The 23,585-nt window shown below is 43.0% G+C and overlaps 2 protein-coding genes across 2 annotated transcripts in view; one reads left to right on the forward strand and one right to left on the reverse strand.

The window, feature by feature from the left end:
* Positions 1 to 23,585, reverse strand: part of LOC120960171 (uncharacterized) — a 284,474-nt gene that overhangs the window by 220,477 nt on the left and 40,412 nt on the right. Inside the window, exon 2 of the mRNA XM_049609379.1 lies at positions 13,896 to 14,113. The gene's annotated coding sequence lies outside the window, so the exon portion shown is untranslated. The remainder of the gene's footprint in view (positions 1 to 13,895; positions 14,114 to 23,585) is intronic.
* LOC120960174 (mucin-2-like) lies at positions 21,367 to 23,512 on the forward strand. Its single transcript, XM_040384183.1, has 2 exons — positions 21,367 to 21,933; positions 22,027 to 23,512. The coding sequence occupies exons 1-2, from the start codon at positions 21,425 to 21,427 to the stop codon at positions 23,438 to 23,440; spliced, it is 1,923 nt and encodes a 640-aa protein (XP_040240117.1). The 5' UTR covers positions 21,367 to 21,424; the 3' UTR covers positions 23,441 to 23,512.

A 23,585-nucleotide genomic window follows, 5' to 3' on the forward strand; every position in this document is an offset into this window, starting at 1 on the left:
GCTATCCATTCATTTTGCATTCTAATTCATGAACCAGTATGATTAAGGCTTATAAACGAATAAATCATAAATTAAACAGTAACTAATGAAAAGATTAATTTAACTCTTAGAGGTGAGTTAATAAAGAGCTTTGAGTTTAATTAAGAGTTAGATGCAAGGGAAAGTACGGATTCAATACTGCATGATTCTAATGAAATGATTCTTTCAACTCGCGATCCAACTCAAATACTCTTCGTGCCAACCTGTGACCAACACAGAGGACAATCACAATCACAAAACAATGAGGCAGACTAGTCAGGAATAGAATCAATACATTTACTAGCATGATTCGACTCACTCACTATTATTCAGTGCACAATATATCTGAATGTCTCGAAACGAAGCTTTGTACGCAAAAACGTTAAGGCCGGGCTACATTGATCGTACTCTCTGGTGTAATTTTGATTTTCACTAGCGCATCTGGCGGCGGCTGGTGGAAGCTTTTTTTGGTCGTCGGGGGAAGGGTCGTGCCGGATCTCAAATTTAAGTAGTTTTTTAACCGTTTTTCGATGCGAAAACGACTGGAATACTTGCACAACATATTTATCTATCAATTACAAAGCTTTTTCAGTCCAGTTGAAGTAAAAAACAAGGAAAAATAACGTATTTTCTGGAGCAGTCCCAAATTGTTTGGCAAAATGCTTCGGTCAGCCGCCGCCAGATGCGCTAGTGAAAATCAAAATTACACCAGAGAGTACGATCAATGTAGCCCGGCCTTTAGGGTATCTGCAGAGTTTTGGAGTTTGCTTGTCTGGTAAAATCTCTGTGGAGTATTTTGGACGTCAATCAAATGACACCAGCTTGCACCAGTGATTCACTGTTTAAAATAATAGCTAAACAAATGAGAATCAATGTCCTAGACATCTTTGCTAATACAATTTCCAAATGATAGTCTTTACAAGGGATAAAGATCTTCCTCCTAAAAATGACTCTCACTCCCGCTTCCCTACTCCACAAAAAGATATACGGCTGACCAAATAAAAGTCCAACAACGGACACCACCCAATACGTGTAGTGGCACCCATCAAGCCGGACGGAGGTGGTACACCCTGTCCAACACAAAACCGGGCGTCCCAGCTTTGCACCGGGCGGAACTGACACCCTGCGCTGCCAGTTGTCTATGAAATATAGTCCGCCATGGAACTGAACCTGGAAAAACCGAACTTGTGAGGCTGGCAGTGTTGTAGCTTTTCACAGACGGAGATGGAGACAAATGATGGACATGGATGTCCGTGTCTGTCCGAGTCCATCCTGTCGAGCTTGGCGAGAATATTTTGTTCCTACTTTTTTGTTCCCTCTGGTAAGGAGGGCTGGAGATTTGACGATAGGTCCTTGTACTACCAGCGTGTGTGTGAGGGTTGGTGTGTCATGAGAACGATCGGTACATGTTATCCACTTCCGGATGGGCGGGCTGTAGATAGCAGTCGCCGTCTTTGCCAGACGTCAATGATTTAGTGTTTCGGTAAGATTCCGGCAACGTGGAAAAACGGAAGTTTCATGTGCAGGAAATCATAGTTTCGTTGCTAACAAAAAACCACACTTACTAGCAGTTCAAAATGCTAACGTTTGATTGTACAAATTAAATACTATTTCACAAATTAATTCACAACGCAACGCTAACGCGTGCAACATTTAATGCATATTAAAGCCCACACGAACGTGTTCGCGGTAGCCCTCGGAGTGCACCGTAAGTGAATGTAAATGGTTCAATTGTTCGATTTACCGTACGTTGGCGTTGGCTTTGTTTGTAATTTTCATTTCTGTGTTCTGCACCCCACGAAACGCATTCCAGGCCATCGCGAGCACAATAAAGCTCGAACCCAAACCCACTCCACCCCCACTGGAGCGCTCAAATTACAAGCCACAGCAAATAAAATTTATGAGAATATCATTTCATTCCTTGCGAGTTAAACCAACACAACGCAGGTCGTGGGTATTATTGTGCTGGTCTCCTGGCTGACTCTTGTGCGCCTTTTGTCGAACAGGCAGCGGGGAGGGCGCGTGGAAATAGTTGCGAAACATTATGGCTGGGAAAATAATGCGCAGCCACGAAGCGGTACCGCGAACAAGGTAAATATGTGCGTATGTCATAAAGCGTGTAGCGTGTGGCATAATGAATCGACACACACAAACACACACCATTCAGGCAGTGGGGGATAACGAGGCAGTGAACAGAAAGCACTGGCAGGGAGAACAAAAAAACTACAACAACACCAAACGAGAGAAAAACCCCCATCGAACGCATCGGTTGATCGATGGGAATTAATTTATAAACCGATCCTGGGACGCCAATCCCATCCCGTTGTGGCAATTTTATGTTCATTTATGTGTGTTCTTTTTGTTGCACCACGGGTCCGTGCGGGCAGGAATGGGTTGCGCTATGCTATGAGTGGGACTCATTCGCCTATTGGAATTTTTTCACTGTAGATTTAAAATAAATTTGTTTTGCACAGAGATAAATTAAAGTGTATTTTTTTAATTCCCGAAAAAGGGCATTTGTAAATCTATAAATAAATTTATAAATATGATCTTCCATTAAAACAGCTCGAATAAATAGACGTTAACACTTTAGATGGCGCCACGATCGAATAGAGAAGGACGAAAGCACACTCAATATGAGACAACTATACTAGCGATTTTAAGGCCAATTAGGAATAAGTTCGGCTAAAGTCGTTAAGCAGCGTCAAACGGTTTCAACATAAATCAGCTGTTGAACAAAAAACGCCATCGAGGCAAAAGTCAAGCGACAGAAGACAGACTAATTTCTAAACTGTGCAATAAACATTAAATACACACCAGGCTAGTTCTAAGAAAGTCTATCCAGCCACTCAACAAACAACCAGGCCTACCAACAATGATTTAAGTTAGAAAGCTGAAATGTCATTCTGTCCATAAATAACGTTAAACTATATGCTTCTTCCGGGTTGCACTTTTCATACTCGGTTGACAGTTGCGTTCCACCATCTTGCATTTTTGTTAGACACTTTTAGCCAGTTGGCCTCATTCGCCTCTTTTAATCAGTTGGTTGATTCTAAGCTTATAATCTAACATTCTATCTTGCATATGGCCAACTGTTCTCAAATAAAGATACCACTCATTTCCTTTTCTATTTTTTTGTGTAAGATATAAGGTATTAAGTAAGTTTCATTACATTTTAAAACATTTTTTTAGAATAATTTAAGCTAATATCACACATTATTTGAGCTTCAAAAAACAATACAGTATATATGAACTTATTTGAACTAGAGACACATTTGATGGAACTTACAAACGAATGATAATTCGTTCACATCTCGAACTTGGCCATCCATTTGATACAATTGATCTAGCTGAGTTCATGATCACATTTTTTAAATTTTTAATTCAACCTGTGTACTAATTTACGTAATCCAGTTTATACTTCATTTTTAAACCTCCTACCAATTTGTAAAAAATCGATATCTAAAATTTGCTAATACTTGAATTGTGTGAATTTTGTTTTAGGAGGAACAAATATATTTATCAATGTTTTCATTTTATGGAAACAGTAGTCTATCGAAATATGCATACCCGTTAGTTAACTACTGTCGAATCGTTAACTATTTACCAGTAGGATTGTTCGCAAAAACTCATTAATAATATTTGCTACACGTAAATTCATCATCATGTTCCGTGTGTAGCAGAAACTGCATTTCATTATTTTCCGCCGTTTTTTTTAATTTTAGGTAGACATGTTTCTATCAATCAATCCTATTCTAAAGGCAACTTTTTAATGGTCTTTAACACAGAAATTGTGCATCCAACGTGCAGTGCATTTGTAACATCAAATTACGTTCATGCAAATCCATTACCATTCGGTATGATGATTTCATTGAAAAAACTGCACCCAATAGTTTACATGAAAAGATAATGTTTATTAAAACCACGTTTCCTGCAAATCCCGCCCTTCCCGCTCTTTCATTTGAATGCAATTGAATCCTCAAACCGCATCCTCAATTATATGCACCATCCCAGAGCTGCTGGGAATCGGTTCTCACGCGTGTAATCGTATCAGCGGGAACGTTGGCGGGAGGCTTGCTTCATTATTCGGACGGATTTACGCAGCAATTGCGCCCTTTCTTCGGAACCTATCAACCGGTGACGCTCGCTACATAGCGGTGCAAGCAAAATTGGCGCAGCAAATGCAATCAAACCGGTTCCTCATCAGAGCCGAGAGTGGTTTTACAACCCCAAAAGTCCTGCAGCATTTTAGCCCCCCGGGAAAAGTGAACGCATTTTTCACCATGCTTTCCAATAAAATCCCGTCCCTCGGAGCTCGGAGGCACTCTCGGCACATCGGAGCTCGGAGCTGCGTAATAAGATCTGCTTTGAAAATGTTGTGGAAATTACATTTTCCACCCGTTTTGTGCTGTACAAGTAAATGGGATTATGCGTGTGTATGTGCGTTGTGTCTGGCGGAGTTCCTGTTCCTGCTGGACGCTGTCGGAGCGTTATGCGCTATCGAAATTCAATTGCCGGTGCTCTGAAATGTCTACTCGCTCGCTAAAATATACCCATTGCACGTTGTGTCCTAACATTGGCTCCCCTCCCAGCACCTAACAATTTTGTTTTTCCCACAGCGCACACCAGAAGCATGGAATTGGATCAAAATCGGGCCCAAGCCAACGTAAAAGCCCCAAACAACACAATTCTGACCACCAGCACTTGAGTGAGGTGAGATAGGCGAAAGGCGTAGTGATTGTTTATTAGAATATTGTGCCCTCACCACGGGTTATACACAATATGCGCTTCATTCCTGGTGCCACTGCTTCGTCGCGCAAAACGATGTTCCGAGTGTCGTGGCGTGGCTTTTGTGTTCACAACTCACCAACTCATAAACACTCCCACTCCATCGCATAGTCCCCCTCCATAACGAGGGACGGGAGGACACGTCTGATGGACATGGGTAAATGAAAACATCAGGCCGGGTCAGAATTTCGGGTCCACGCTGGGTCGTATCATGTCCAGGGTGAAATTTGGAGCTAAACTTAGTTTCCACATTTAATGGGGAGGCTATTGTGTTGTGAACCGCCTTCCCTTCTAGTCTACACCGACACCGATCCAAACACGTGAGGCGTGTTGGAAATCGAGTGGAAATTTTCATTATTTCGATCCACCCTCCGTAGATATCACGGAATATATCACGGCCATAGTTTTAGTGCTACTGCTTGGGCATCGAAGAATTAGGACAGTCTGCCGGGGCCTACCCGTACCCGGGATTTCCGAATGTCCAGAGCGTATGCAGCGTGCAAATGAAGCGAAAAATTCTAAGCCGTTTTACAATCTCGCAGTGGTTTGCTCGCACACCAGGGAAAGGGAAGGGGGCCCACCGATAAGCCGATTTGTAAATTGTACTTGCCCGTACCACAACTCGCGCGCACACGCACAATACAAGCGCGTAGGCCGGATTGATCAGTTTTCAGGCCGCTGTGCTTGCAAGCGATTCGTAAATCAGTATCGCTCGATGCTTCGCCTTTCGCCCGGTGGTTGGGAATTTATTGGAAATGGAGTTAGTGGCTGCCCATGCGTGAGCGAGCTGGTGGAATTTTAATCGTGAACTGTTAGGGCCTTTCGGCTACGGAGAGCGGTAGAGAGTATCCCGGGAGAATGTTGTGGGATTTGCTGTTTCGAAACCCGGCTTAGACAAAGAGTTTGTTTAGCTGTGGACAGTATTGCACAATGTTTCGATATGCTAATGGAACTCAACCGGAGGATTTTTATTTTGATTTGTAGAAATACACGCGACAGCGTTGGACGTCGATCGTTGGAATAAACAGATGCCATCGTAGGTGTAGAGATTCTAAGGCTAGATATAAATCGTACACATGATTTAATCCTTCGTTGAACAAGTGTGAACTTTTTATGATTCATGAGCAATCCAATAATTTATTCTCGCATAGAAGATATTGCCTTCCATTGGCTAATCTAAAATAAGCTTAGTTGGGCATCATTAATTCCTATCCACACAATAAGTATTATATTTTTTGTTATTTCAGCAACTTCATATGTCCATCGGCTTACCTCACACATCCGCTGAGAAGCGAAAGTCATGGGTACTTGAATTTCTATAGAGGTCTATTTTCTGCTGTAGCATTTGTAGCACCGAATCTGCTAGACACAATTTATTATAATACACACTATCAGCTATAGCAGGGGTCTCCAAACTACGGCCCGCGGGCCGCATGCGGCCCTCAAGTGCTTAAAATGCGGCTCCGATGACTTTGCCAGATTTAGAATAAATATTAGGTTATTTTGACTTTTTCAAAAGAAATTGTATTTTTTTACATTTCTTAGACAAAAATCAAGCTTTAGTAACACGAATCTGTTCAAGTATCGTTAGTATTTTGTTATAAAAATGAGATTTAAACGTTCACTCATCAATTATAGGTAACATCAAATGGCCCTCAACATGGTGATTTTTGAAGCAATGCGGCCCGCGGGCTGAAAAGTTTGGAGGCCCCTGAGCTATAGACACATTGTAACACACTTTGGAAAGCCAAATCACACCATTGTAACACATTCATTATAACACATTCAGTCAATCAGATCATACCATAGCAACACACCCGGAAGAGCTCAGGCCGTCCTATCATACAAATAACAGATGTAACACACTTATAAAAAACAACCGAAACGTACAACATAAGCAGGAACAGTTTATGCATTAAACTCAAAACAGGACCTTAGTGACAAGAGCCATCGTGCTTGTCAACAAAAGACAAACGTAACTAGCTGAGTGAAAACAATAACTTTCCAACATACAACCCGGAAACAAAGGTGCGAAACCCTTACCTTCTTTTGAGTATAAATAAAACCAACTCCGATCATGGCAGGTCAGATTCGTTCGGACTGTCAGGATAGGACTATGCTCATCCAACATCCATCGACTTCTCATTTAAAGAGTTTAGTTATGTCCCCCTGCCCAAGGTAAGGTCTCTAAACTCCAACGTTTCCAGTAAGGGAAACCTCCTAAAGGTTTCTATGATCACCTGGACCAAGTGTCGAAAAGTCCGCTCGAACAAAGTTTTATTCCACCTCGGCTCATGTCAGAAAAAACTGACCCACCGCGATGGTATTCGAGTTACAGTTGTACGATCAACGCATTACATGGCGACCGTAACAATCTCCTAACTTATTACATTGCTTTTAAAGCGTATGATTTTAAAATCATTTCGGGAATCTGAATTACGAGGTTATCTCTCATCTACTCAGTCTTTAGATGAACCCTGGCAATTTGTATTGTACGTGTAACACACTTTATGTTACAGCTGTTACAGCTCATAGCCATGTTTGGGTTATATTCATTAAAAAATATAAATTCCTACAAATTGTTTCAGGACTGTCAAGATATTTGGTAAATCTAAAGGACCATAGAAGCTTTACCATTCAGTCTCTAATATCATTGAAATGTGCTTGTATTTGATGAAGTTTTTAATTTGAATGCAAAATAAGTTCTTATCACACGCAACAGCTGAATCAAAGAACTGCAGTAATCAAATCACACGACCTATCCTATCACACAGCCTGTGCCAAACGTTTCAGAAGCAAAGGTGCCCCCGCCGTAATCAGATTACGTTACAGCATTTGAACGTTTGTTGCAGCTCATTGATTCGCATTTCTCCTCAAAGCGTTAAAAGGACCTGACATTCAATTCATTTTACTGATGAAGTAAGCCATTGCGCAGGTGGAATACAAAAAACGAAATCACACACAGATCAGCTGCCTCTAACACATAGAATTCAGCAAACAAACGGGTTTCTCGAGCATCGGAATGATTCGCAAACGCAAATTACATTTTGAAATTCGATGTTGCGCGTTAACGACACAACACATTTACTTCGGCCTGCCCTGGTGTGTGAGCAAAGCTAATCGTGTCCTCATCGCGTCCCTACACAAACTCTATGGAACCCTTAAAATGCCCCATCCGTAAACGGGACGAGATGTGAAAGACGGCGCCAAATACGCTCACACAGAGATCAAAGCGAATCTACCGGAAACGAATGGCAGAAGAACATCATTAAGGTAGCGTTTTGCGAATCAGTTTGGCAAATCGGAGCGCGTTAGAATTAAATTTTACTCTAAGCCAACTCTTTCCTCTCTCTCTCTCTCTTTCGTCCTTCTTCACACTCATGCTTTGGATTACCTTTAATGTGAATGGGAAAATACCCCCCGCAGGAAGCGTTTGTAACATTTGGGACGGCGATAAAAAACGATCCATACATCCATCCTTTCTCACCACGTGGTGGACGACCACGTGCGATGGTGCGATGAATGTTTGTACGATGTGCATGTGCCGCTGTGTGCGTACCGGGGGGTTTTTGGCACGGTTCACCGAACAATCTCCGTTAATCATTGGAAAATGTTTACATTTAATCAGCTCGCCGGATTGAAAAACCAATTACAGTGCGATGCGCCTCCCGAAAGCAAAACAGGAACGGGCAGGGGCTACTACCTCGCGCTACCTTTGCAAATGAGTGTGCCCGAACCGATCGAGCGCTTGTTTGCGTTTTGCGTATTGATGTGTGTGCATGTGTATATTATATCCGGTGCCTAGCCAGATGAAAACTAGTGATGTTTGGGCCGAGGGGGGTTTTAAACCCAACCGGGGTTCATCAGTTGCTCTTTATCGGGCTTATCAAAAAACCCCGAAAGCTGAAACGGATATAGACAGCTACTCAAGCGACGGAGCGAGAGCAAACGAGCGGGTTTGAATAAATTCCACTTCAAATTAAAACACAATCTCCACACTACATTTGCCAGCCAATCTACGATTGATGAACCTACTTTCCAGGCCACTGCACCATCAGAATTGCGCGAAACAATTGCGCAAAGATTCGGTATTGGTGGGAGCGAAAACTCACCGAGCAAATGAGCTTGATGGTACCTTTTTTTAATTCACCGATCCGAATGTGAAGTGAACTAACGGCAAAGGGGCAATCGAGTGCATTCGGGATGTAATGTTTATTATGCTTCAATGTTTGGTTACTGTGGAATGGATAATATTGTAACATTTCTCCAATGCACTCCGATGCGTGCTTGCAATTAGCTGGCAATTTTTGAGCAAATGTGAAACGGTTTGTGTGTATTCAGAGTTGAAGTGCAACGGGTTGAGTAGGTAATGTTTGCATTACTATTGAAATGGTTAAAGAGGGATCGTAATGAAAAATATAACACGATTTTTCAATGCGAGCAATACGGCAAAATGGATGTGTACTTATTTGTTTTGTATTATACATTCGTTAACTGCACTGCGAACAATTTTGTGCTACAATTTTCATTTCAACTGATGACATTACCTTTCCGACTTATGCATCTTCATTTTGGTGTTATTAAAATGCAATGTAATAAGAAAATCTAGTTTATGTTTTTGCAATTTCTATTGATGTCGTTGGCCTAGGGTTTGATCAATCCGTCACAATATTTGATCCGCAATAATATTTACTTTAACTTAGCTCACTTTATTTCAAGTTGGATTTCAAATGACGTGTTTGATGCATATATCATGTGGTAACGTTGTTAAATAAACAATTTCATATAAATTAATAAACCCTATCTCAATTTGTAGCCTTTGTAATTTCAAAGGATTCTTTTGCCTTACCATCTTTAGCATCTGACATGAATTAAGGGTTTTATAAGCAATTTTCTTCGACTTATATTTAAAACTTGTTTTATTTTTCAATTAAAATTTCAACTGATGTATCCATGCATATTATTCTATTGTTAAAATGTCCGAATATTTGGTACTGAAGTGTGATTTTTTATCCGTTATTTCAGCTACAGAAACTGTCGAAAGCCCCTCACCGCTGCATTTCACAGCGTGTCGTATAACAACACCATTATACATACACAAAAAAGTGTGAATTTTCCAAACTCCGAAAACAACTGTAGCGAAATGCGGAGCATGTTTGGCTACATTAACATGTAACGATCTCAACAATTAGAGCATAAATTCACACGGCATCAATTCAATGCCCGCGGCTGCGGGCAAGTTGTTTGCATACATCCCAGCAGGAGATGAATAGCGCTAGAGGTTTCTATGTGTGTTTTTTCTTCTCTTATTGTTGTCTAGGAACATGCGCCCGAAGCGATTTTATTTCACCCGGCACAGGGCAACCAAAACCGGCACAGACCGGCTCTCAAGTTCAAGGATATACTGCCTGCGCCATCCCGCTGCGCCTGCCTAACGCTTAACACGACCTTTACAATTCCACGTGTGTACGCAGCAGCCAGACACGAAAGACGGCTGAGAGCACCTAGTGTACGAGAAAACAAGAGAGAAAAAACATAACAGTATCGTATGAATTTCACACCCACCCAGCCACGTATCGCAAAAGGACATCGCGATTGTGCCAAAGTCTTTGCAAGCGAGGACAAAACAATCGGTGTCAAAGTTATTCCACCCCGGACCGACCCGGGCGCGAGATATTGTATGGTATTGTGGCAGTGGAAAGTGGGGGTTCCGCATGCAAATCCAGCTGCTACCCAAGGGTGGTATTTTCCCAACCTGCCACTCGAGTACTGCAAACCCCGCCGTGTCTCGTACCGTGGTAGGACTGTTGCCCCGGCTGCTGGGTAACGTGGCAACGAAGGAACGGAGTTTATATTGTGCCGGGAATGTTTATTAAAATATGAACCTCCTGCGGTGCTTTTCACAGCCCTCGACAATGGTCACGCAGAACCGGAACCTGAAGTTTCAGCTGCATGCGAAAGGGTTATCGGTTACGCTGTCCGAGCGGGCGAGCGATATGGGTGAGGTAAAAAGGGGAACGTTTGCAAAAGTCCGGGCTCTGTATGCAAAACGAAAATCATCGTTAAGAAATAAAACAAGCATGAATGCAAATATTATGACATCGATTGTAATAACCATTAGCGGCACACATACACGGCCACAGCCCGAACAGCAGCAGCAGCAGCAGCAGAGTAAAGCCAGTGGGATATAGATCCAGCTGGGACTCTGCCGTTTTTGTATCGTCGAGTGTGTTTTTCTCTTCTTTGCTCCCTGGTGTGGGGAAAAACTTCACTCTTTAATGCGTAATTCCGGGTTGCGCAAAGAAGCGAGGGTTGGCTTTCCGGCCATTCGGACGGTTGTTTTTGTTGCTAACGCGGGTGTTGTTGGACAGCATTGTCGTGTTTTTCTTAGCTGTTGTTATAAGCTGTGGCAGGGAGATGCTGCCAATCTATGTAAAGTAGGCAAATGTAAACTCGCATTCATAAAGAGTTAAAGTATCGGTGGCAAGGCTCATTAAAGAGTTGCGCAGAAGGGTTGTTTAAAGTTTAAACTTCAATCCCCCCTCCGTTAAAAAAGGTGGAATAATTGGCAGGAAATTGTGTACAATAGGTTGAAAAGCAGGGCTACTCAATTCCATTAAGCAAATTAATGGCAATGAAATTGCAATTGCACAATGTACTCTTTTGCTTTAGAACTCTTCCTTCTCTCGACAAAGCCTTCCGATCGTTACATTACAGTGTCCCTCTGTTCGCTTCACGTACAGACAGAAGAAGCAGATGAAAAGACTTCCCTATACATGTCGGCGTCGGGATTAAGAAAACCATCGAAATGCAATCAGATACCGACATACAATGCACACTCACACACAAACCAAGGCTATCGGAATGCAACAGTCTGCCCGTGCTGCAGGAAAGTAATGTGCTGCAGGTCAAAGCCGGATCAAGGCTGTTACAGGGCAAAGCCCGAAAAGCCCTGGTGCAGGTGCAGGAAGAATGGTCCGTGTGTGAGCGTGTCTGTATATTCTAAAACCAAACTTACCACTTGTTGAAGCTCGGATTCGGGCTAGAGATAATGGGAATGGCACCTTTTCAGAACCACCGTACCGTGGAAACAAACGGCCCGCAATGGTAACGTTGCAGAGCCCGGTTACGCAGGACTCTCGGGCCGCGTGGCGTAAGTGTTGATGCTATCCCGCACGCAAATCATGATACTAACACACACACACAGACCATGGCAGTAATGCATGCGTGGTGTTAAATAAAGCACTTTTGCAACAGGACATGCATCATCCCTTTTGCTTCCGCATTGCTACGTCCTTCTCCACCACGTGTGCATAGAGAGCAACACACCGGTCTAGGCCATGTGTGGTTTGGAGTGATGAAAGAAATGTTGCACTGGCGTTGCAGCCGGTACTTTGATTATGTTCGATTCCCGGGGCTGGTCGACTGACACAAGCTGCACGATGATGAGGAAATTAATTAATTAACTATAGCAAAATAGCTCGTACACTTGTGTACGTGAGTGACGGTCGTTGATGTGGAAGTTCGAACATTTTCGGTCAAAGACTGCGCAAACCAGGCGGCTGTAGCTAACGAACCGTACGGATGCTGTATAAACTATGCCGAGCTGACACTAATGCACTGGAGCAAATGTTTGCGAGATGCTCAGGGTGGTGCTGGAAGCGTTAGCGGCACCGGTGACTTTAGAATCAATTCCATCATTATTAAGTGTATTATGAAGGCATTGTTTTTAATAGGACGCTTACCATTTCGTGGCAGACGTTATGTGCGCATTCCAAGCAAACCCAAAACCATTCAACCATTGAATCATATTATTGTTTTTTTATTGCCAACTGTTAACTAGCAAACAACTAAAAAGACCCAGCCATCGAGGTTATACTGTAGCATCATGTACCCTAAGAACTGTAAAATTTGAAAATATTCGTACTTCGAGAATGGGTCTCGAGACCTTCGAGACCTTCTACAGTCTGGTTTGATGCAATCTCAATATGAATTCAATGCAAAATCTTGACAAAGGACAAAATGCTTCCTAAAGTATTAAAACATAGGTCAAGGTTTGTTTAGACATTAATGTGGCTACAATTCTTTAGCCATTTCCCAATCACCGTATGTCTGGATCTACTTGAGAGGATTCTGGAAACGAAATTCAAGATAATGGCAATGACATATCTGTCTCTCTCAAACATACACACACCCACAGAAGTTGAGTGATGCCTGAAGATCTTGTGTGGTTTAATTTTCAAACTTTCTGCTAAGCTGCATTTTCATAAGCTCAAAAAATTTTGAAGTTTCTTTCCCATTTCCTAGAAATTATGTCAGGATCTGCATTAAACGAGTCAACGAAGCAATTATCACGATTCGCAATGACTTTAAACTTTCTCATGTGAGTTGTTTGAAGACTCCACCCGCTTTGGAATTCAACCGCTCCTGATCCAGGTGTTTGCTTAAGTTTGAAATCAGTTTGTATCTTCAAATTTCCCAAACTTGAACTTTGTATTTTGTTGGTTTTATTCCAGATTTATATCTTCATTGCTTAGATCTTCCAAGATTTCCATTTTGGATCATCAAGATGAAATATCATACGCATTCCAGCACAGAAACTGAACTGAATACAATAACAGCGTTTCGAGTCATATAATGGAATAATTCAACCGATTAAGTGAATGTTTCAACAGGGTAGTCGAATCGTGCAAGCATTCTGTGGAGGTTTGTAATCATATGATGGAGTGTTGCTACCGAATTGTGGAATTTTCCAAGCATACTGTGTGGCTGTCATTACAAAATTCCACAACTCGGTTGCAACACTCCATCATATGATTACAAACCTCCACAAAATGCTTGCACGATTCCACTACCGGTTTGACGCATTCTCTTAACTAATTGAACTATTCCATTATTTTACTCGAAACCCTATATAGGTTATGGGTATAGGAAATACAAGATTCCTGCAATCTTGATATCCGAAGTATTTATCCCTATATCATGCGTTAGGACATAATTAGAACCATCTTGTTTATTTTTTTTTTGTACACAATGTAAATGATGCCTTAAAAATTTACCAACTAAAACTGATTTGCTTTGTTACCTACCTGTTTTGTTGATCACTGCTTCATGCCACTCAAACGAACAATAGATGACCAAAACCGATTTACTTTGTTTTCTGCTCTTTCTCCAAACAGTCGAACACAGTAGTTAATACGCACTGGGTTTCACACTGTTACCGATGCTCCTCGTCACACGTGAATATTCCGCTTCAAACACTCCGCTTCTCTTAGCACACACACCGCACACGCGCACACACGAGAGTCTGAAAGTAGAAAAGAAAATGAAACCGATTATTGCAAACAAGACGATAAGAAATGCACGACTCCGCTTCGAAAGACACACATTCGTCACCCTGCCGCTGTACTGGTACCGATTGGTCTGCTCGAATGCCGGTCAGCAGTGTGCTCTACGGCTGCCGTATTCAATAAGTCCGACACAACGATCCGGTATCAATTCGAAAGCTAAACAATAATCCTGCAAATGGTGCAATGAAGGCAACGAAGCTTCGTTTGATCGACCGGGCAGACGAAGTAGTAACCACTTTCCTTTGGCCAAAAGAAAATTCCAGCATTGTGTGCTGTCGTGGACTGTGCGGTTTGTCCAGTGTCTTATGATCACGGCACCCGAGAACTTAGTCCGATGCCTGATGCCGTGTGCGGAAGCAAAGTTTTATGACCACCCCGACCACCGGTTCTGGAGCAGTATTGATTTCATCAAACCATTGTCAGTGGTAGTGCCATTTTTTCCTATCGCTGCTGTTATTTTATTGCGAAACAAAACAAGCATCTTGTGAAGTGCTTTCCTTGCTGCACGACGCAGCAAAGAGGAAATAGATAAATCTAGTTTTACCCACAACCGCTCTGACCACAACAGGATCAACCGTCAACCAGCAGCCCCATACGCCGGAAACGTGCGACGGTGGCCGCGCATCCTCGCGGAGAAGACTAATGGGCAGCGATATAAATCAGCGAACAGTGAGGCCCGTCATCACAGCGGCCCAAGACGAATGCTGCTGAGAAATGTCGATGAAGCGGATTTATTGCCCATCCGCAGTGGGAGGGGAAATGTTTTGATGCTTGGAATGCTATAGAGAAATGAAATGGATTTGTTTAATTGTGAAGTTTGCTTTTCATCAGATAAAGTTCATTGTGAAACGGCAAATGTAATGGCCTTTGCTTCCAGCTGGCTTCAGATACCATCATATCAACATTAGCAATTTGAGGGAAATCTTCAAGTTTCTACGAAACTGCTTTAATGTCTACGCATCTCGGACGAAAACAAACCAAAAAAAAAAGAAACAATTGTGGAATTATTCATGCAAAAATAGCCGATCCTACATTCTCATCCCCACTCAAACTGCCTTCGAACGTGAAGCATCATCCCGGGGCTGATGAATTCAAATGCGGTCTCCATTAATCATCATCCGATTTTAATACATCCTGGTGAACGCTCTGTGTGTGTGTCTGTGTCTGAGCAGTCATGTAGAAGGAAAAATGTTTTCCTCGCAGATTCCAGACAGTGCTGCGGACAACGATCAACCTTAGTGGCCGTTGATGCAGACATACCAGAGCGTTCAAATCCCCTCCGGCTTTTGTGTGTGTATGTGTGGTTTTTCACGGAAGCATTGCTTGCTTTTCTTTCGAGGTCTGTGCGCATTACGGTTTAGTAGGTGGAAAACCACATTATGGACGACCCACGCGGCCGGATCTTCCAAGAGGTAAGGATGGCCCCGTGTACACACGATTACATCGGTCACCGTGGTTATGAGCTTGCGCTTCTATTTCTTCTTTTATTTGCGGGTTTCCCCCTCCCCCGCTTTGGTGTGCCTAGAGAGGATGAGTTTCATCGTCATGCGCGACCGTCAAAGAATTTGCAAGATAAAACTAATGGTTTGCGTTTTGGGAAGGTGAGACGATGTCGTTGTGGTAGTGTAGGTATTCAGGTAATAGTGGAGCGATTTTCCGGAACCGTGAGTGCGTGAAAAATCACCAACGTGAGTGAAATTTTGGGATGTCGTTGGATGATGTGTATATTGTGGGTGTTGAAATTTTATCTTTTTTTGGTGCTTTCGAGAGAGATGTATGTAAATCATGTAAGAAATACACTAACTAAAACCGTTTACTAACTTCAATTAGATATTTAAAGTATTGAAGAGAGTAAGTGTTGAAAGTCTCGATTAAATACATGCGACGTTTTTATGAATATCTTTAGTGGAATTTAACTCTCAATTAATCCAAAATTCGTTTTATTTTGAGTTTTCGCCCGGAAAAGAGTTTGTTAACGTTCTTTGTTTTTTTTAATGTAATTTTATGCTAAAAGTCGTTTCAAACAGTTTTTATCATCTCTTGCCAATATTATTTAACGATGCTTTACAAACAAAAATCTAGGGTTTAGTTGAACATGTGATTTTGTAGGTATTGTTGACATAATTTCACCAATTTTCATCGTCTATTAAAAAAAAAATAGTCGAAATCGACAAATTTCTTTCAATAATATCCAACCAAACGTACCAAAAAATGCTGCTGAGACTGAAAGTACCACAATTGTTAGCAAATTTAATCATTAGTCGCACAAAAACCATCGTGATTGGGTAGGAAAAGAAATCTAGGCCGGAAAAATCTCAACCCTAACAAACATCTCGTAAACTTTCGGTTTTTTTCAAAAAGTCAGCAAAAACCGCGTCAAAGCCAACCGGTGAGCAAAAACCAACCAAAAGAACTTGGTTTCAAAACTCGCCACTTTCACAATGTCAGCGTCCAGGTTACGCACAAAGTCTTGAGTCAGCAGGCTTCAAAATTAATGAACGCTTTAATGGGTATAAGCATTTCAGAGGGAGTGAGAAGAAACAAACAAATGGTTGGCGAAAAGCAAGACCCATGCTTCGTCGCAGTGATCGAAAAGCGTTCGAGTGGTTTGGCGCTCAAGGAAATCAATTAATCTTGCTACGGCGCTACGAGCTTTGTCGATTGTTTAGTGAGCTCGGTTGGATTGCGGGGGAAAAATTGATTGTTTCGATTTTCCCTATTCCGTTTGCTTTGCCATTCAAAAAGGGATTGAATGAGCGCGAGAGGGAATTGCTATAACCGTTCAATAATTGTGTAATCCATTGCTCTCAATCGGAGCACCGGACGAAGAAGCTGAGGACGATGATGACAATGTATCGGTAATTAGTGGACACTTACATCAAAAACAGGTAAGACAATATTCGGCTTAAGATTTTAAACGAAGTATAACTCTCAAAAATGTGTTCATTTGAACATCATTTGAATATAAACCAAGCCCAGTAACCAATTGTCTCTAATCTAGTCAGTGTTCAGTCACCTAAAATGAAAAAAAAGTACTACGTATGCTGCTACCATCAGGACCAATGTACAATGAAATCCGTCAGCTCCAATCAGAGTGCGCGCGTCTGGATCGTCAAGCGTGTTTTTGACCCGAACCGACATTACCATTCCGGCAACACCCATCGGGGACTTTCAACATAGTTCTGCTGCACGAAACTGCCGTTTGTGCAGGTCCCGTTTCATCATACCAGGGCACCGAGAAATAGCTGCCGATCCGTGACAGGACCCTGTGCCGACTGACGTTTGTGCAAAAGTGCTCGTTAAACTAATTAATATTCATGATGTAAAATGGCTTCAAAACGACCGGCTAGGCCGCGCGGCTGACGAGTCGGTGCAAAACGGACACTCGAATGACTCGACAGCGCGCTAGTGAATGGTGAAACTCAGTCCCTCTCTTTGTGGAACGACCCTCGGTCGCATCAAACGGACAGTTTTCAGCTCTAACGTCGGTTACGAATGATGCGTTTGATTGCATGCTTTTGAGCACTTTTTCCCGCGCTGGTGGAGCGATACGACAGCAAGATAGAAGCAAAAAAAAAACTCCGAACATATTTACGCGAACCGTTTTACCCGGCACATTCGACAACTTGATTTCGAATCGACCGAAAAACCCCATCACTTATCATCGACAACTGTCACTTCTCCTCCGCCGCTGAGCTGAGCTGTCTCTGGGACGGTGTGCCTTATTTGCTGGCTTGACCATACCGTTGCGCTCACTTTTGCACATGCCACACATTGCATATCCGTTTTGGAGCAGCCTTCTGTTCGTCATTTAGGCTTCCGCCCGCGTGCAGACACCTTGGGGAAACCAGTGGTTTATGGTGGGGAGTGCAGTGCAGGGCGAAAATCAGCGCCCAACCGAACCCGGGTCCCGGGATTGAGTTTTATTGAAGTGGAAATAACTTGATTAACTTAATTGAATTGAAATCGATAGACGTTATTTTATCAGCGATGTGTGTGTGTGGGTGGGTGGCAGTGTGTACCGTTTCCCTTGATTTTCCATCTCCACATACACACACATACACACCCACAAACTCACCGTACATGCATTTCGGATTTCAGTGCGCGCAATGGTCCTTGGCGCCTGTTATTACCTGTGCATTGTGCATTCAGTGTGCAGCCACTGTGTCCCCATCAACCCCATCCATGGCATGTTTGTCTTTTTCGTTCGGCTGATTGTTCGATGTGTGCACTTTTTATTATAGACACGTATTGTTTTCCCCGTCGCGTTGAGGTGATGCCCTTCAAATTGTGAGGGAGCCTTTTTTTTTGCTTCGTATGCCGTACAGCGTTGTGAAGTGCATGAAATATTTTCGACACGCTCGTCCAGACGATGATAGTTTACTGAACGCAGGAGAGCATATCCGGGGTATTGGTTGTACAAAGAATGATGGCAATTAAACGTTGAGCCACATGGAACCGGCAAAATTTTGAGAATCGTATGAGCAAATAGTATAGTTGCTATAGAAATAATGATATTGATATTAAATAGTAATGGATAATTTTAAATGATTTTATGCCATCAAGATAACTAACTCACTCCTGTTGCGAAACGCCTCTTCAAAACATTACGGAACATAGTACGGTGCTTCTTCAATTAGCTTAACGAAGATGATTCTATGAAGCACTAGTACCCTTCATCAAGCAAAACAATGTTTTTTTATTCGCAACCAGCACTATAAAGCTCTGTAGAATATTATTCCTCGCTTGCTTCCTTCTACTTGTATGCTCTGAAGTAAAATCTTAAGCAAATTGCACACCCCCTGAATGCACCGGTGGCCGGAGATGCAAGTGCCGAAAGAAAGAGTGCTTTAGTTAGTTTTATTTTCGCTTTGTTTTCCAATCCCTTATTTCTCACAGGACGACAAGACACGATAAGGTCAGCAGAAAATCGCAATTTTGCAATATGACCAGAACCAATAGAAATGAAACTATCTCTCTCCTTCCCTCAGTTTCTCTCTTTATCTCTATCTCTCTCTCTCTTTCTTTCTCGCTCTCTCTCTCTCCCTCTCTAGTAGAATCGAAGGGGTTTGAAATCTATCCTCCTAACGCTTCAATCTCAATATTCACTGCAGAACATGCAGGGGAAGAAATTTAATAGAATAAAGCAACGATTCTTTGACTGTTTTCGGAAATGATGATCTTGTGCGAAATGCGAAATAAATCAGGGTAATGAATGAGACAGAAAGAGCGGGCATGCTGATGCTTACGGCTAAGGACGTTTGCGCTTGCCGAGTGCGCTTTCGGGCTCCAGTTACCGGGGTTTATTGTGCCAATGGAAGGTAAAACCATAGTTATTTTCATCTTTTTGATGATTGAAAAAAGGAACGGTATAGTGGTTCCTGAAATGGTCAGGCAGCAGATAGTAGAAATAACAGATTCCTTAGTCTGAAAGGATAATACCGAACATTCATCTTTAAATTCAGTTAGTAGATAATTACTTTTAGTTATTATTATTATGATTGAAAGTTGTCATGCTTCTTTAATATATGTTCCAACATAAATTGCATAGCAACACCAACTTGTACTCCATGTGCTTATCCGGTTCGCAGGACTAAATACTCAATAGTGGAATGGCTCAAGGTACTGTCAATGGTGAACTTTATTTAATGTGTTATTTACTGTTATGAGTTAATTTAACTACACATTATATTGGTTATTCTGATACTAAAAACTTCTAAAAACTCTTCACAAAACTCCAAAATAAAGTGACTATTTAAACTCATAAAGGTGATTAAATATAAATTTTGAAAATATCGGAATTATTCCGCTGATTACGTTCATGTTAACAATTTGCCTACGGCTAGCGCAATTTTTTTTGGAAGGTCAAAAGTTGTGCAACAATCGTCACAAAATTATCTCAAAATATCACCACACCGACCCACCACTCCGCCTAAAAAACAAACCCGCGAAGAAAAAGCCAATCGATACGATCTTCCACCACCAGGCCCGTCGACGGAAAAGCACACAAAAAGCGCTGAACCGATAGTTTTATAATTTTATAGCCATTCATTTATCAAAGCCTCGGCGCTTCGCGTGCTACTGATAGTGGCAGTGCGCTCCCCCGCCCCCAAGGGTACACACAACGAAACAGGATGACCGTGATGGCGAATAGTTCTTCCGGTGGCACGGCGTTGTATACCGGTTTCCGCGTCCGGAGGGATTAACAGTTGCACCCGATGCAATGCCGATTCTGTTTGAGGAAGGAAACAGAAGAGCGAAGGAGGGGAAGGTAACGGTGCCAGTCCCGTCACGAATTCGAAATAGCGATACGGAATTTGGCGTGTATCCGAGCACCCGGTCGCGTCGAGTGAAATGAATAAAAATCCATTATTTCGTCACGCAAATTTGGACGAGGAAATTTAATTAAAACACATTTTGTCGACGGACGGGGACAGACCCGCTGACGTGCAACTGCGTAGGAAACCCCAGCCGAATTCGGAGTGGAATCGAACCAGTGGCGGCAGAAGCGCAAGTGATGGAGTTGGCGCAGAGGCGGCAGAGTGTATAATTTGCAACGATAATAGTGCAACAATGCACCCTCTGTCGGGCTCGCGGAAATCGGTTCGTTTTCAATTTCAATTCCACGCGAAGATCAGAATAGATATCAATTAAATTATATTCGATGCTGAATGAAGCTGTCAGTAGGCTATTTTAGTGTCCGGCTTTGGGAGTGCACGAACTGCTGAATCACTGTGGGTGTGTGTGTGCGTGAGAGAGAATGAACGATAGTATTAGTCCGGCACTGGTGTTGAATGTTGAGGTTAAGCATGCACTTTGGAAAAGGCTTTTGATACGCTCGTACCAACCTAATTTGGAAACAAAAATTGAGTTATTTAGTAGATCACCTGTACACATGAAATCGTACAGCCGTTAAAATAAACCCTCACAAAGTACTGGATGGTTTCACTCATTGCATTATGAGAGCTTGATAATATTGGGTCTTATCTGCTTAACGGGAATGTTGGAAATCTTTACCTTCATCGATGACTTAATCGAACAATACAACGCACGGATTTGTCCGTCATCGTGATGGACTCACCAGCAAACAGAAGCTTGTTCCAAAAAAAACTTTCATCATTGAATGAACGTGCCTACAAACGAGTCATAGCTTATCGTGGGATAGAGATAAACCTCTGATTTGGAATATGTTGCAAGATGGCAATAAATATACGAGTGATTTGAAGGTTTGGCTCAGTTTAGGCCACGTTTAACAGTTGCCAGAAAGCATGAGGACTAAGCTTGTGGTAGTTGTGCTCGCCTCGGTAGCGCTAGTGTCCGTTACTGGGGAGTTGCGATGTGTTCAACAAACGTTCGAGGGTCTCGGTGGAGTGTTTCCCAGTCCCAGGTCGTCCTCGGAATATTCGCGTTGTGATGCTGGTGTAGTGCAAACGGTTCCCTGTCCAGATGGACACTACTTTGACACAGCAGTGCAAATCTGTCTACTTGGACAGATGGAAGAACAGTCACACGTAGAAGTAGCGTTCCAGTTCGAAGAGCTTTGCAACAATCCCGACGTTGTGCAGATCTTTCCCAACCCAACCAACTGCACCCAGTACATCCTGTGCTACGGAACGGTGCCGATCGTGCAAAGCTGTAGCGGTGGGCTTCTGTTCAACCCACAGCTAAACACCTGTGACGTGCCCGGAAACGTTGTGTGTGGTTACAGCTGCCCCTCTGTAGATGATCCCTACAACCCGGTGTGGCTGCCGGATGCACGGCTGCAAGATTGCTCGAGGTAAGCGTACCCGGAACCACTCGCACTGATATCTCCCACATGCGTAAGTTAGTGATTAACTCCATTCCATGGCCGTGTTATCTTTTTCGGCAGGCACTATCTCTGTTTCAAAGGTGAACCACTGCAGTTCCAGTGTTACAGCAATCTTTACTTTGACATTGAGACGCGTACCTGCACCTATCCCCAGTACTCAACGTGCCGAGTGCCGAACGTGTACTGCAACACGACACTTACAGTGAATGTGGAAAATCCACGAAGCTGCACCTCGTACTATACCTGCGTTGAGGGATTCCCGCACTATAGGACGTGTGGATATGAAGAGTACTTTTCGGTGCCGCTTGGTATGTGTATTCCTGGGACATGTGGACCAGATACTACAACAACCGTTGGACCTTCCACCGTAACTGTTACCGAGCTGACGTCAACGACTGGCCCGCCCGGAACAACACCATCGCTCACATCAACGACGGACTGGAATACGCAAACAACGGATTTTACCTCCACAACCGTATCAATCTCTACGATAACCGTACCAGAGTCCACTACGTCAGGCTTGGAGACCACAACGTCTACTATTTCCGATACCTCCACAATGTCTCCTACAACACCAGAGATCTCAACATTTACTCCTAGTACACCGGAGCTTACAACAAACTTTGAAACACCAACGCCTACTATTCCTAACACATCTTCCACGCCTTCAATAACACCAGAGACATCAACATTTGCTCCTAGCACACCGGAGCCTACGACAGACCTTCCGACAATGACGCCTAGTACTCCCGGCACCTCCACAATATCTCCAACAACACCAGAGTTTTCAACATTTACTCCTAGTACACCGGAGCTTACAACAAACTTTGAAACACCAACGCCTACTATTCCTGACACATCTTCCACGCCTTCAATAACACCAGAGACATCTACATTTGCTCCTAGCACACCGGAGCCTACGACAGACCTTCCGACAATGACGCCTAGTACTCCCGACACCTCCACAATATCTCCAACAACACCAGAGTTCTCAACATTTACTCCTAGCACACCGGAGCTTACAACAGACTTTGAGACCACAACGCCTACTACTCCCGACACACCTTCAACGACATTCGATACGACAACGCTTGCTCCCAGCACAGCAGAACCTACTACTGAACCATCAACAATCTCCACTGACTCTACGACAACTACTGTAGAGTTACCAACGACTACTACTACAATCGAACAAACTACAACTACCACACCAGACCCTACCACAACTACCACCGAACAACCGACCACTACTACACCGGAACCTACCACTACAACAGAGATGGTAACGATCGATCCGAGTGACGTCTGTCCTGAACTTGGTGTCATCATTCTACCCTATCCCACCAACTGCTACATGTACATCTTATGTCTCAACGGTGTAGGTGGCACAGCGTCCTGCAAGGCAAATGAGATTTTTAATCCAATCACGGCCGTGTGTGTACCAGGCAATCAGCAAACTTGCACGCCGTCGTAACGAGTTCAATACTCTCAGCAAGCGTTGCGATTAATTTCCTGAAATAAAAGTGCACATTCAATCAGAAACAGACAGGGAGACGCTGTTCATACTATTAGGCGACCAAGTAGACTTGAAATCGGTTCCCGCACTGGTGGTGAGCGTT

The sequence above is a fragment of the Anopheles coluzzii genome, chromosome 3, assembly GCF_943734685.1.
Source record: "Anopheles coluzzii chromosome 3, AcolN3, whole genome shotgun sequence".
NCBI classification, from domain to species: domain Eukaryota; kingdom Metazoa; phylum Arthropoda; class Insecta; order Diptera; family Culicidae; genus Anopheles; species Anopheles coluzzii.

Coding starts and splice junctions, on each gene's coding strand:
- LOC120960174 (XM_040384183.1), top strand. CDS start 21,425: ATGAGGACTAAGCTTGTGGTAGTTGTGCTCGCCTCGGTAGCGCTAGTG. Junction 21,934..22,026: donor CGGCTGCAAGATTGCTCGAG/GTAAGCGTACCC, acceptor CTTTTTCGGCAG/GCACTATCTCTGTTTCAAAG.